The sequence below is a fragment of the Salmo salar genome, chromosome ssa24 (genome assembly GCF_905237065.1).
Source record: "Salmo salar chromosome ssa24, Ssal_v3.1, whole genome shotgun sequence".
Classification (NCBI taxonomy): domain Eukaryota; kingdom Metazoa; phylum Chordata; class Actinopteri; order Salmoniformes; family Salmonidae; genus Salmo; species Salmo salar.
Genome location: NC_059465.1, coordinates 22,408,428 through 22,423,090, shown reverse-complemented (window position 1 = coordinate 22,423,090; position 14,663 = coordinate 22,408,428). Strand labels below are relative to the sequence as shown.

Below are 14,663 nucleotides of genomic sequence, written 5' to 3'. Positions count from 1 at the left end.
TCTGATGAAACCACGATTGAACTCTGGCCTGAATGCCAAGTTTCACGTCTGGAGGAAACCTGTCCCCATCCCTACAATGAAGCATGGTGGTGGTAGCATCATGCTGGGGGATGTTTTTCAGCGGCAGGGACTGGGTGACTAGTCAGGATCGAGGGAAATATGAATGGAGCAAAGTACAGAGAGATCCTTGATGAAAACCTGCTCCAGAGCACTCAGGATCGCAGACTGGGTCGAAGGGTCACCTTTCAACAGGACATTGACCCTAAGCACACAGCCAAGACAACGCAGGAGTGGCCTCGGGAAAAATCTCTGATTGTCCTTGAGTGGCCCAGCCAGAGCCCAGACTTGAACCCAATCAAACATCTCTGGAGAGACCTGAAAATAGCTGAGCAGTGGCAATCCCCATCCAACCTGTCAGAGCTTGAGAGGATCTGCAAAGAAGAATGGGAGAAACTCCCCAAATACAGGTGTACCCAAGAAGACTCAAGGCTGTAATCGCTGCCAAAGGTGCTTCAACAAAGTACTGAGTAAAGGGTCTGAATACTTGTAAATGTGATATTTCCGTTTTTTATTTGTAATAAATTTGCCAAAATTTCGTCATTATGGGTTATTATGTGTAGATTGATGAGGAGGGAAAAGGCATTTTAGAGTAAGGCTGTAACATAACAAAATGTGGAAAAAGTCAAGGGGTCTGAATACTTTCCGAATGCGCTGTTTGTCTGAATTATGACCTGGTTGGTTCAGAAAGATAAAATGTCTATCACTGTAGCAAACAGCGTTAATTTCTTGTTTTCTGGCGTTGCTTCAGCATCCTATAAAAGGTATTGTTTCTCTTTGAAATGCTTTTTTTTGGTAAGAAGAAATGTGGAATAGGAGACTGAAATGATAATTCCTTTAGTCACAGAAGTGTGACTCTAAATCTCTGTCGATTTCCTGTTATTTCCTGTCAGACACCAATGGTTATTTTTTGGGTCTCTGAATTGTTCCCATTCTAGACAGCCCCTTTCCTTCCTCATGTAGGTTGCCTTATCTCCTCACCAAACGTACGGATATGCTACCTCGGTCTCGCGGCTTGCATGGCGTGACAGTTACCTATTTATTTGGGCTCAAATAAATCTAATGAAAAGAAAATACAGAAAAGAGATCACTGAGAGCGAATGCTTCAGCATGTGATGCAATCGAAGTATCCGCTCTTATCAGAATGTGTAATCTGAAGAGAAAGGGACGTTTGGCTTCCTAAACCTTTCCTCTGAAAACACATCTGGTACAGCATTTCTCTGTATCTTGTCAAGCCACTGATTCCATTCATGCACCAGAGGGATAGTATACTGTTATGACAGGCTACTACCAGAGAGTAGCATGTACAAAATTAGATGCCAGCTGAATATAAACGCTGCTATTAATAAAACCCAAGCCATTTGGACAATGCTCTTGAGTCATGACCACAAGTATTCTCCACTGTAAAAGTTGTGCACAATTGCTTTGTACCAAACTAGGTTGGCCGGATCCAATGCTGTTGGATAAAGTGTACCCAGCCAGGAGAATGTGGGATATAGGGTTTGGGTTGGAAGTCATAGCCGGGTCAAGTTACACACACAAAAAAAACAGCTTGTTCCTACTCAGGACCCGTTTAACACCCATCTCCGCCCCGTTCAGAGCGCTCAGCGTTCCATTTCTCCAGGGGAGCAGCTCGTTCCAGTCCCTCCAAACGTTTGTACATGGATGTAACTCGGAGGAAATAACGTGCTACATCATCTACTCTAGATCGGTGTGCATTTCAGTTGAGGCAACATTTCCAATGATTTTTGGATTTGAGTTGTTTTTGGCAATAATTGTATTTCTATAGGCCTAGGTGATTTTTTTGATTCGTCAAAAGTTTTGTGTTTTAACTGGTTTGTTACATTTCTGAAAACAAATACAGATGCAGTGAATTGATAATGACCGGTATCATGTTGAAGTGCCTTGTCTTGGCGCTCTTTATTTGCGGGTCCAAAGTACTGGCTGACCTGCGAGTTGAGGGGGTCCAGGAGGACTTTGATTCCATGGACAGTGACAGCGCTTCAACCCTGGCCTTTGTGTTCGACGTTACCGGCTCAATGTACGACGACCTCAAACAGGTGATAGAGGGCGCTTCTCGGATCCTGGAAAAGACCCTCAACCGGAGGACCAGACCCATCAAAAACTTTGTCCTCGTCCCGTTTCATGACCCAGGTAAAAAATAAAAGATGAAAAGTTGCAGAACTCAAATTATTTCTTACAAGAGTAAGAGATTTAGCATTTAAAAAAAATTACAATAGGCCTACATTATTTACATTAAACAATTAACATGAACAATTGATTTCAGTCTCCTGCATTTCACTCACTACATGACTTATCTTAATATTTACTAGCCAAATCAACTGTAGCCTATACAGTATAGCCTTATCTGATTTATATTATGCAAATTATTATCCATTGGCTAATCTGAGGTTTTTAACTGGAAGCAAACTACAAATTACAGATGTTTATGGCTCTGTTTCAAGATAAACAAATTCGAAAAATAAGACACTAATTGGGTCTTTCCACGAAATGAGTACCTTTTCCATCCCTTTGATATTTTAATTAGAAGTTGTGCACCAATGTTGAATATCATTTTAAAAGCCCACATGGAGAATTCAATAAATCAGATTTGTATATGAATAAAGACTTGCCAATGTGCCAAAATTCCAGGAAGATTTTAACGAAATTAACCAAGTTTTCGCCATCATTGTAAAGTCCTAGTTATTTTGTTGCTTTGACAAAGTCATTTCTGGAGATTATTATTTATTTCATGTGAGTAGTGATTAATTTTACCAAAAAACAACCTGTCCCTCATTTTAAGGTCAACCCTGTTATGTGAACTGAACTCTTGTTTTAATATGTTGAAACTATTCCTTTTAAAATCTATTTTTCAAAAGAAACATTGAACATCTATCTAATAGTCAAATCATAATATAAAAGCAAGCGAGCTGGCTGGCTCTACTCTTTTTGCCTATTTTCTGGTGTTTTGTGGTGGAAAACCAAGTGAGTCGAGCATACTGTAACACTTCAACCCTGTTACCCATAGATAGACAACCTAGAAGTATTTTAACAATGGTTTTTTTGTGAAGCTTGCATTCAATTGCCCCTCCCTGTTGCACACAACAAGCTTCCATTTCCCCTGTCACAAGGGGATTTATGGCTGATTAAAGATAAAATCGTCAACTCTGTTATGGTCAACCCTGTCACTTTATTTGGCACTTGATTTAACCTCTTGAGATGGTAAAGCAGGTGTTGTATTAAGTTGAACATGTGCTCTTATGACAGAATGTTAAAATGAGGTGAAATCAACAACAACAAAAAATCTCAAAGTTACACATCTCAAAAGGCACGACTTGGTGGAACAACCCAGCTACATTTGAGTTAGGCTACAGTTAGTGTGCTTAACATGACTCACACAGAGGAACAGGATAACTGGGCTAAAGGGGATGGCAACAGGTAAGCTTCTTCCCCAAGCGTCCCTCTTCCACTCTCCCTCTATGGGATAGCTGGAGTTTGAAAATAGAGAGTGCCCTATTGGGGGAGGGTGTTTGAGCCCTGATGAGAAGCATATGCTGCCTGCTTGTGTGTAATTACCCCAATCACCCCCCATCCACCCCTCCGGAAAGCCTACCAGCCCCAGTAACCAAGCCTGGGTCTAAGAGCTGGAAGTTGGGAGGGGGATGTTGTGCTCGGCTAGCTACACTAACGCTACACATTCTGTCTTTGGGGACCTTGTAAACCTCCTGAGATTGCAAAGAAACTGGGTGATTGACAAAGAGGCGTGACAGTATCCATGTTTTATGGGATTTTATGAGTGAAATGGGGACAAAGATTTAAAAAGTCTGCCAAGAAAAAGACAGTGGGAGAGCGAGAGAGAGCGATCAAGAGATAATCACCAGGCAGACTGACAGTCTGACATGTCCACAAATTATCAATGTCTATTGTAATAGTTATATTTAGTAAGCAAGGCTTGCAATTTGATGGCAAAGCTTGAAGCACACACGCCACACGTACACACACAAACACACACACAAAAACACACACACGTTTGCCCCACCCCAACCTACCGGGCCCATCCCTCACACTAGAGTGAAATACTGTTCTATATGCTAACCTATTCTCTATCACAAACAATATATTCTCTGTTTGTCGGTTAATGTTTACTGCTACATCGATCATCCCTTGAAGGAGTCCAAATAAGTGTCAGATCTTAGCAGGCTGTTATTTGTCATGCTGGGATACACTGCAGTATGAGAGGGGACCAGGTCACCCTCTGTTAAAGGTCCAATGCAGGCGTTTTTATCCCAATATCAAATCATTACTGTGGTTGTTTTCAATTAAAATGGTAAAAAAAGTATTATTTCAACCTCAAGTTTTTGACTTTCATTTAGCCCTTATTTTTCCAGGTAAGTTGACTGAGAACACATGCTCATTTACAGCAACCACCTGGGGAATAGTTACAGGGGAGAGGAATGGGCCAATTGAAAGCTTGGGATGATTAGGTGGCCATGATGGTTTGAGGGCCAGATAGGAAATTTCAAAACCAACAGGTGAAATGCTTACTTACAAGCCCTTAACCAACAATGCAGTTTTAAGAAAAATAAGTGTTAAGTAAAAATAGTAAAAAATGTAAAATAAAAGTAACAAATAATTAAAGAGCAGCAATAAAATAACAATAGCGAGGCTATATACAGGGGGTACCGGTACAGAGTCAATGTGTGGGGACACTGGTTAGTTGAGGTAATTGAGGGAATATGTACATGTAGGTAGAGTTAAAGTGACTATGCATAGATAATAAACAGAGAGTAGCAGCAGTGTAAAAGAGAGGGGGGGGGGAATGCAAATAGTCTGGGTAGCCATTTGATTAGCTGTTCAGGAGTCTTCTGGCTTGGGGGTAGAAGCTGTTAAGAAGTATTTTGGACCTAGACTTGGCACTCCGGTACTGCTTGCCATGCGGTAGCAGAGAGAACAGTCTATGACTAGCGTGGCTGGAGTCTTTGACAATGTTTAGGGCCTTCCTCTGACACCGCCTGGTGTAGAGGTCCTGGATGGCAGGAAGCTTGGCCCTGGTGATGTATAGGGCCATACGTACTACCCTCTGTAGTGCCTTGCGGTCAGAGGCCGAGCAGTTGCCATACCAGGCAGTGATGCAACCAATCAGGATGCTCTCGATGGTGCAGCTGTAGAACTTTTTTAGGATCTGAGGACCCATGCCAAATCTTTTCAATCTCCTTAGGGGGAATAGGCTTTGTCATGCCCTCTTCACGACTGGCTTGGTGTGTTTGGACCATGATAGTTTGTTGTTGATGTGGACACCAAGAAACTTGAAGCTCTCAACCTTCTCACTACAGCCCTGTGAGAATGGGGGCGTGCTCAGTCCTCCTTTTGCTGTAGTCCACAATCATTTAGCCAGGACACCGGGGTTAACACCCTACACAGGGAAATGTCTCCAATCACTTCCCTGGGACATTGGAATCTTTTAAACATTTTGACAAGAGAAAACAGTGCCTCCTACTGGCCCTCCAGCACTACTTTTAGCAGCATCTGGTCTCCCATCCAGGACCAACCCTGCTTAGCTTCAGTGGCAAGCCAGTAATGGGATGCAGGGTGGTTTGCTGTTTGACTGCACTGGTGCTTTAACTTCAGCACTAAACACTAATAATTACTCAGTCATCATGGGCTTTTTGACCCAGAGATGGCACAATACCCCCACAGACATGCTATATTGTTATATTATCTAGGATGTATGTGATACTTAATTGTCCACCACCAATGAATTATGGTATTACAAGCATTATTTTTGAGGGAGCAGCATGGACTACCATTTAACCATGGACTATCATCCAGAACCCTATAATTATCCAGTGCAACTGACCTATATTTTTATCTTTCATTTTCGTCTTTTATTGATTGTCCTTTGATTATCCGGCCATTCGTCATGTATAATGTTAATAGCGTCCACATGATGTGTTTTCCTAGACATTGGCCCTGTGTCCATCACCACTGACCCAAAGAAGTTCCAGCAGGATCTGCAGGAGCTGTTTGTCCAGGTGTGTACCAGAACCAAAACCTGTTACAACGTTAGAGCTATACCACCTCTGCCAGAACATCTGCCAGACTCCATAGGATAGGCTGTACATGCTTGAAATCAATCTGTAGACCAGGAAAGAGGTAGGCTATGCAGGATCTGTACAATAGAAGTGCAGACTACTTAGAATATAAAGCCCATAGTCTCTATAGTCAATACAGTATAGTATCATTTTCTAACCTCAATAAGATTATGGTTAGGCTACACAGCATAGCACAGGTCTATGCATAGTGATGGATTGCTTGTTCCTATTGAGGCCCTCAGTGATACCGTTGGATCAATGGTCTGTGTGTTGTCTTCTCTCAGGGAGGTGGAGACTGTCCAGAGATGAGTATAGGAGCCATTAAGAAGGCCCTGGAGGTGTCTCTACCAAGCTCCTTTATCTACGTGTTCACTGACGCCAGGGCCAAGGACTACCACCTCAAACGGGACGTGCTGCAACTGGTGCAGCTCCGACAGTCACAGGTAATGATTGATTGCAATGTATGATTACAATAATCTCAGTATAAGTTCAGTAATAATAACCTTCCACTGCTGTCCTCTGTGTGCACCCAGGTTGTGTTTGTGTTGACTGGGGACTGTGGAGACCGCTCTCAGCCTGGGTACAGAGCCTATGAGGAGATCGCTGCCACCAGCTCTGGACAGATCTTTCACCTGAACAAGCAGCAAGTCAATGAGGTGAGAGTCATCAAATGAATTTATATTATTTTCAAGCATACTGACGAGGGTGTGCTGAGTCAATGGTCAACCATAGTGTGGTTTTTCTGTAAGAAGCAAAGGTTTATTGTCTCTTTAGGACATGGGCTAAAAAAATGCAGGTGGGTTCAAGTGAACAAATGGTTTATGGAGAATATTTGATATGTAAAATCAGTTGAAAGACTAGCGATATGAATCCCATATCACCCGAACATGTAATCATTGTATATTTCATAGACACACATCAAATATTTTCGAAGCTAATATTAAACTCACCAGGAACTACATAGTAGGGGTGAGTGATTCCTTTATCTTATCATGTAACTGAACCCCAAATCTTGGAAGCCAAATTCAACGTGGCTCAATAACTCCTAATCGAACATAAAAGAAGCCGGTTTCCTTTGGAAGAAACACTGGTATCCTGAATATCATCACATGAGATGGCTGGGCTGAGGAGAGGGCAGCTCTACACTAGAGCCAAGTATGACTGTTCACTGGGGGAGGTGGCCCACTGAACCCCTGAACCCAGTTCTCAATGTGTGTTTTTATGGGTGTCTGCTTTTTTTCAACTCATGCCGATCTTTATGTATGCAAGTATGTATGGTGCATGTGTGTGGGATTTGGTTCTATGAACACTTCATAGCCTCCACAGTTCATTGAGGAGTGTCTAAATGTCATGTCCACATTGCAGGACAGTGCTGTGCTACGTTATGATGGTTAATGGTGAGGAGCTGAGGCACCACATTCCCCCCCCCCAACAGAAACCAGTCCTCTCAACCTGGGCCCGAGTGTGGATAGTGGCTGGAGGGCCTTTATGTTTTAATGTGACCCATTATACCTTTAAAATGTCATGCTATTCTCTCTGCTCATTTAGTATGGAGCCACATGGAGAACTACTACCGTATTTCAGTTGCATTTACAACCAGTGGGATTGTAACTCCTAGGTGGCATGTTATTACTAAATTAATGTAAATCCTTTAATCCTTAGAAACCGCATGAATACCTCACATCTAACTAACATCTTCCCCCTTAATATGAGTTTAATATACTGTTGCCAAATCAAATATACACAGTGTTTTGTGGTCTCGGGGGAGAGGTGGAGAGAAAACAGACTGCTTATTTTACTGTCTAATCCCAGGATATGATCTGTCATGGCTTCCCTTTCCAACACAGCTGCCCACTGGAGTTGGCTCCAAGTCCACACACAACAGCTCATTGTGAAACCTTGTGTGTGACACTCCTTCAACTATTAAGACTTAACTTGTTGTTATCACTGGAGCAATCTGCCAAACAATCCCGAGCTCGGGTAGAAAAAAAACACTAATGCGTTGATTCTGGTCCTAATGATCACAGAGGCTATCCTCAGTTCTCAGTGTGTGAAGGATGTAAGAGGACTGAGAACCTGGCCAAGACAAATCGTTCTGGGCTCTGGGAGGTTTCATCCATGCACGAATCCATGCATATTGTGGATGTCTGTTCTGTTGCCTCAGCTTAGACTCAATAAGGGTGATAAAGAGACAGGACAGGCCATGAGCTCATGAGTTATTGCCCTCCCATCTATAATCTACTGTAGACTGTTTATGATCACCTTGGCAGTATCCTGGCCAATGCATGTTCGTGTCTCTGTGTTTCAAATCCACACCTGTGGAGACTGCTGAGGGGAGGACGGCTCATAATAATGGCTGGAACGGAGCGAATGGAATGGCATCAAACACATGGGAACCATGTGTTTGATGTATTTCATACCGTTCCACCTATTCCACTCCCGCCATTATCACGAGCCTATCCTCCCCAATTAAGGTGCCACCAACCTACTGTGATCCACATGCACTCCACACTGAAATAGCTGGACTTCCTTCCATAAAAGAACCACTGGTAACATTGGCCTATTGATTTCAGGTGGGCCCAGTAGTGAGTTAAAGCGACAGGAGTGTTTGTGAAAATATAAATGAAATCCAGTTAACCTGTATCCTCTGTCGTGTTCCTGAGGTTAGTGAACAAAGCCATTCTCTGTGGTCTAGACCAGAGACAGGAAGACAGATGTGGTAGACTCTTGTCTGTTGTCTGGGGGAAAGGCAAGGCAGGTGTTTTGACATTCCCGTCCAATAGGAGAACGGGGATCCATCTGGAACTGATCTGGCCTAATAGCCTGGTTCCTGGCACCCCGTCTCTTCTCTCACCACGATGGTGGTGGCGTCTTAACCTCAGAGCAGGAGATTGGTGACCCCTGTCTGCAAGGAGGGCTGTAGTCTGTAGGTTCCCCAACCACGATGAGAGAAACCATCAGTCAGGCGGTCTACTGGAGGGGTTCAAAGGGGCATGAGGAAGAGGAATCCCTGTAGACAACCACCAAGCTGGAGGAAGAAAAGAACAGTGCATGCTTCTTCCTGACACACCGGCATGTGCCGGTTCAGCTGAGACACAGCGGATGAGGTTTCAAAGACCCGTAGATTCTCTGGATTTCCCATGGCTCAGGCAGGGAGCAGCTGTAGCAGCACCATCAGAACACAGCATGTTCCTTGAGACACACCTTGGTCAGACCAGACAGTCTCCATGTCCCTTTGTCTAAGGCTGTGGGGAGATGAATGTCTCGGAGTCTCCATGTCCCTTTGTCTAAGGCTGTGGGGAGATGAATGTCTCGGAGTCTCCATGTCCCTTTGTCTAAGGCTGTGGGGAGATGAATGTCTCGGAGTCTCCATGTCCCTTTGTCTAAGGCTGTGGGGAGATGAATGTCTCGGAGTCTCCATGTCCCTTTGTCTAAGGCTGTGGGGAGATGAATGTCTACTCTGTGTCCTCCCTGGGTGCTGGAGATGAAATAGACACCGGTTTGTGGAAGATGTAGCTCACGCTACAGCAGTTTCCTGCTCCACTGGGGACGGCTGCACATGTGGCAGACCTTACAGCTGTTTCCAGTTGTAAACTCTGAGAGGAACCAGCTGCTGAGAGTAGCCAGTGGGCCAGTACACAGAGAGGGGAGGCCTGCTAATTCAATTATCAAAGGCTTTGCTCACTCCAATCTCCATTATTCCTAAATATATGAAGATGTGTTGAATAAGCCCCTTTTCTCAGAGGGGCCACTGAAGCATTGTTTTCAGTTTGTTTTATTATAGACACAATGCAACCATAATGTCTGCCCTCACGATTATGGGGTCAAAACAAATACAAGACCACAGTTGCTTGTTAAGCCCTTGAAAGATGGAAAAAAGGATGGTCCAGTCAGTGAAATGAATGAGGCACAGTTACACAACAGGTTATGCTCTTCTTTTCCTGTAAAGGAGAAAGGACACAGGTTGTTTTTCTTCTGATTCATAACCACCAGCGTGATTTCACCTACAGGGTTGAAAACTCAAAGATAAAAATTCTACCTGTCAAATATTCTACAGTAATAGTCATGGGGGAAAGTATACTCAGTGATGTTTACTACTGGAATTGAATGTAATCAAGCCACCCAGGGTTATTTCAGTGTCAGCAGAAGCCAGGCATTGGGTCATCTTTTCTCTGAGAACAAGATAATGAGCCTCATTTCAGTGAAGCCGCCACAATCCCATCAACTCCAGACCAGACCAGTCCTCTCAGGCCACATCTGCTATTTAAAGCCCACCCAATTTGTCAGATAACACAGAGTAAAAAAGTTGATCCATTGATAGTCTTCATTTACCCTGCACAGTTGGACTTGTTTATAATCTGGAATAGATCTCTCCTAGACTCTTGTAAAGCCAGGACAGGAGAACCAATCCCATGATTCATTAAAGGTGGCTTGCAGAAGGACAGTGTGCTGCCTTCCACTGTGAGAGAAACTCCTCTGGGGAATTCATGCTTAAGAGTGCAGAAAACTGTATGTTATCTTTTTGACAGTTGAGCTGTTTCACTTTCCTTTTGTTTATGGAAGATCCCTTTGAGACATACTTTGGAGATGGAAGAATGGTCCAAAGACAAAGACCAGCTTGCAGTGTTGAAGCAGACAGTTTCAGAATCAGAGATGGGTCATGAGGTCACATGCACATCCTTCCTGTCTTTTCGCTCTGATTTGGTTTCCAGTAGAGGTCTTTGACAGCATGTCTATATAGTCTAGTCTAGTGTGACAGGTTCCAGACCACCCCTGTCTAGTTTGTCCTCTAGCTGTGTGGGGTGTGAGGTGTGCTGCTGTCTTGCTGAGATGATGTCTTCTTTCCTGCCAGGTCTTGAAGTGGGTGGAAGAGACAGTACAGGGCCTGAAGGTCCACCTGCTCTCCTCCAATCATGACAGTGCTCAGGAGAACCAGTGGGAGGTGCCCTTTGACCCCAGCCTGAAGGAGTTCACGGTGTCACTTAGTGGGCCAGCCCCTCAGATCGAGCTCAGGGATCCCCTTGGTACATTATGCTTTCATTATGTATTCTCACTGAAAATATATCAAATAATGTTGTCACTACTTGAGAATAATACCATATATCCATTTAGCAGAACATCAAATGCTATTTCACATTTTGAAATTACATTGTTATGTGTTTCAATTGCTTAGGTCGCATTGTTGGAGTGGAGCAGGGCCTCACAGAGCTACTGAATATCCCAAACTCAGCCCGTGTTGTCAACCTGAAGTTCCCCCGACCTGGAGCCTGGACTCTGAAGGTACTGTACCGTAGATGCTCCTGACATGGTTGTGATCATCCTGCATTGAGAATGAGATAACTGATTTAGTCACCTCTGATGCACAAAACAACAACTGAATGTCCCCTTTCTAAGTCCAGGTGGGCTGCGGTGGCCGCCACACTCTGAGAGTTACAGGGGTCAGCAATCTGGACTTCCGGGCTGGGTTCTCCAGTATACCAGTGTCTGAGTTCAACCATACCAGGGAGAGACCCATCAAAGGTAATGTGTACATGTCATTTTACATCTTTGTATGTATATGTGATTGCATTGAATAACATTTGGCTTTCCTCCCCTTTCATAGGAGTTCCAGCCCATGTGTTGCTGAAGTGTACAGGACTAAAGCCCCCAGGTCAGCTGAGTCTCATGGAGTTAGTGTCAGGTTCAGGACGCTCCCTACGCACCCTCCCTGTGCCTCTGCCCTCTGACAGGGGCAGCCGAGGACTCTGGAGTGTCCCAGAATTTCGCACTCCTTCCCAAAGTTTCTTCCTCAAGGTGACAGGGAAGGATGAGGAAGGTTACCGCTTCCAGAGGTTGTCCAGTGTCTCCTACACAAACATCATCCCAGGTAAGAGACCCCTCTCCTCAGTCTCCACCCTACTGTCTCAAAGACAGCCCTAGTCCGGTGTGTGACCTCTTCCCTTCTCTCCTTTTTGTCTTGAAACAGATCCTCCAGTGGTGAGCATGCCACTTGTGGTGAACAGCTTTTATATGCAGCCCGCTATGATTGGCTGTTCGGTAGAGAGCGATGTTCCCTATAGGCTGAGGTTCACTCGGAGTGGAGTGTCTCTTGGAGAGGATAAGTTGTTCCAGTGAGTATCTGTCTCTTCTGTTCATTGAACACACTAAGACACTAGACTTGGCAGCATCATTAAATAGTACCCGCAAAACACCAGTCTCAACATCAACAGTGAAGAGGCGACTCCGGAATGCTTGCCTTCTAGGCAGAGTTGCAAAGAAAAAGCCTTATCTCAGACTGGCCAATAAAAAGAAAAGATTAAGATGGGCAAAATAACACAGACACTGGACAGAGGAACTCTGCCTAGAAGGCCAGCATCCCAGAGTCGCCTCTTCACTGTTGACGTTGAGACTGGTGTTTTGCGGGTACTATTTAATGAAGCTGCCAGTTGAGGACTTGTGAGGCGTCTGTTTCTCAAACTAGACACTCTAATGTATTTGTCCTCTTGCTCAGTTGTGCACCCCAGCCTCCCACTCCTCTTTCTATTCTGGTTAGAGCCAGTTTGAGCTGTTCTGTGAAGGGAGTAGTACACAGCGTTGTACGAGATCTTCAGTTTCATTGGAAATTTCTCAGATGGAATAGCCTTCATTTCTCAAAACGAGAATAGACTGACGAGTTTCAGAAGAAAGGTCTTTGTTTCTGGCCATTATGAGCCTGTAATCAAACCCACAAATACTGATGCTCCAGATACTCAACTAGTCTAAAGAAGGCCAGTTTTATTGCTTCTTTAATCAGAACAACAGTTTCCAGCTGTGCTAACATAATTTCAAAAGGGGTTTCTAATGATAAATTAGTGTTTTAAAATTATTAACTTGGATTAGCTAACATAATGTGCCATTGGAACACAGGAGTGATGGTTGCTGGTAATGGGCCTCTGTACACCTATGTAGATATTCCATAAAAATAAGCCGTTTCCATCTACGATAGTCATTTACAACATTAACAATGTCTACGCTGCATTTCTGATCAATTTGATGTTATTTTAATGGACAAAAAAAATAGCTTTTCTTTCAAAAACAAGGACACAACTTTTGAACGGTAGTGTACATTAAATAATGCAGACCTCTGGCGAGAGGAATTCACTGTGTCTCTGTGCCAGAGAGGCTAATTTGTCAGTGCTGTAAGACAGTATCCTGTTCTCATCATCACTCACCTGATAGCTAACTGTTCAAATGTCTCAGGTTCTCTGGCAAAGCATCATGGGAAATTCCGCATGCCTCAGGTGAGGATGAGGGTCCGTACGAGTGCATCGCTCAGAGCAGCGCGGGACTGGGACGAGCCCTCACACAGCTGACTGTGAGAGGTATGTCAGAAGAACACACACACACACCACTTCAAATATATGAATAGCATTCCAAAATACATATCTTATTTATATATTACTGATATGAAGTCCACTGATATAAAACATGTAATTCCAAATGTTTATATTGACAGTAAACTATGTCTGCACTGTTTAGTCCCTGCTGATAGTGTGTTGTTTGTCTCACTGTGTTGACTGTGTGTTTCCCATGAGACAGAGCCTCCTCCGGTGCTGAAGGCCCCAGTGAACGTGAGCTCTACTGTGGGGGCCGTGGCTGTGCTGGCCTGCCAGGTGGAGGGCTCCATGCGCCACAACCTTACCTGGCAGCGGGCAGGCCTCACTATCCTGGCCCGCTCCGGGAGGCTAAGGGTCTTGCCCAACTCCTTCCTGGAGATCAGTGGGTTGCAGCCCCAGGACGCCGGCCAGTACCAGTGTGTGGCCACCAACGCCCATGGAGACAGCCGAGTCACAGTGTGGCTGCTCGTCCCAGGTACTGTAGCTCACCGCACCCCAACCGTACCGTACCGGTTATCTGCTTAAACACTAAACACACCAGGGCCTCCTCCATACCTCCTCCAGGCCTCTGGCATCTGCTTTCCATTACTGCCTTAGTAGAAGGACTTATCCACTTCTCCAGAAATGCTCCCAGTCAGAACATGTTTCAAATCAGCCCAATTGATGCAAGTTGAAAATTGCAGGTTCTATCATGGGCATGGCCTCAGACGCTTGAAAATGCGTTTGAAAACGACCAAACAAATTTGAAACATGTCTCTGACTGTGATCCGCTGTGATCATGACGTCAGACCATCCCTGTTAATCCTGATCTGCCCCCAGACTGCAGAGGATCACCACAGTTTAGCCATGATCACCGTTGCCTGTAATAAATGACTTATCATAAAGCCATGGCTGGGACTTGAGTCATCAGCCCTTTACTATGGATCCTCTCTGTCTCTGTAGAGCCCCCTTCTGTGGTAGTCAGCCCCCAGAGCCAAGCCTTCTCCAGGGGGTCTGAGGTCCACTTCATCTGCACAGCGTCCGGCTCCCCCCCTCCACAGCTCTTCTGGAGTCATGGAAACATCTTCCTCACTAATCAGCCAAGGTAAAGGAACTCTCAGCCCACTCAACACCTACACGACAGCAGCTGCAGAGACTTGTTTGATTCTATTTTAAATGC

The 14,663-nt window shown here is 44.5% G+C and overlaps 1 protein-coding gene across 2 annotated transcripts in view; it reads left to right on the top strand.

Annotated features, from left to right (window-relative positions):
• The first annotated feature begins 1,659 nt into the window (after window positions 1-1,659).
• The window catches only part of hmcn2 (hemicentin 2), a 63,022-nt gene continuing 50,018 nt past the window's right edge, over window positions 1,660-14,663 (top strand). For both annotated transcript variants that reach the window (XM_014171852.2, XM_014171851.2), the window contains exons 1-12: window positions 1,660-2,211; window positions 6,019-6,089; window positions 6,434-6,592; window positions 6,683-6,805; window positions 11,002-11,173; window positions 11,323-11,429; window positions 11,549-11,669; window positions 11,752-12,015; window positions 12,115-12,259; window positions 13,368-13,489; window positions 13,707-13,979; window positions 14,447-14,588. In XM_014171852.2, the coding sequence (XP_014027327.2) occupies window positions 1,938-2,211; window positions 6,019-6,089; window positions 6,434-6,592; window positions 6,683-6,805; window positions 11,002-11,173; window positions 11,323-11,429; window positions 11,549-11,669; window positions 11,752-12,015; window positions 12,115-12,259; window positions 13,368-13,489; window positions 13,707-13,979; window positions 14,447-14,588 (1,973 nt within the window). In that variant the 5' untranslated portion in view covers window positions 1,660-1,937. The remainder of the gene's footprint in view (window positions 2,212-6,018; window positions 6,090-6,433; window positions 6,593-6,682; window positions 6,806-11,001; window positions 11,174-11,322; window positions 11,430-11,548; window positions 11,670-11,751; window positions 12,016-12,114; window positions 12,260-13,367; window positions 13,490-13,706; window positions 13,980-14,446; window positions 14,589-14,663) is intronic.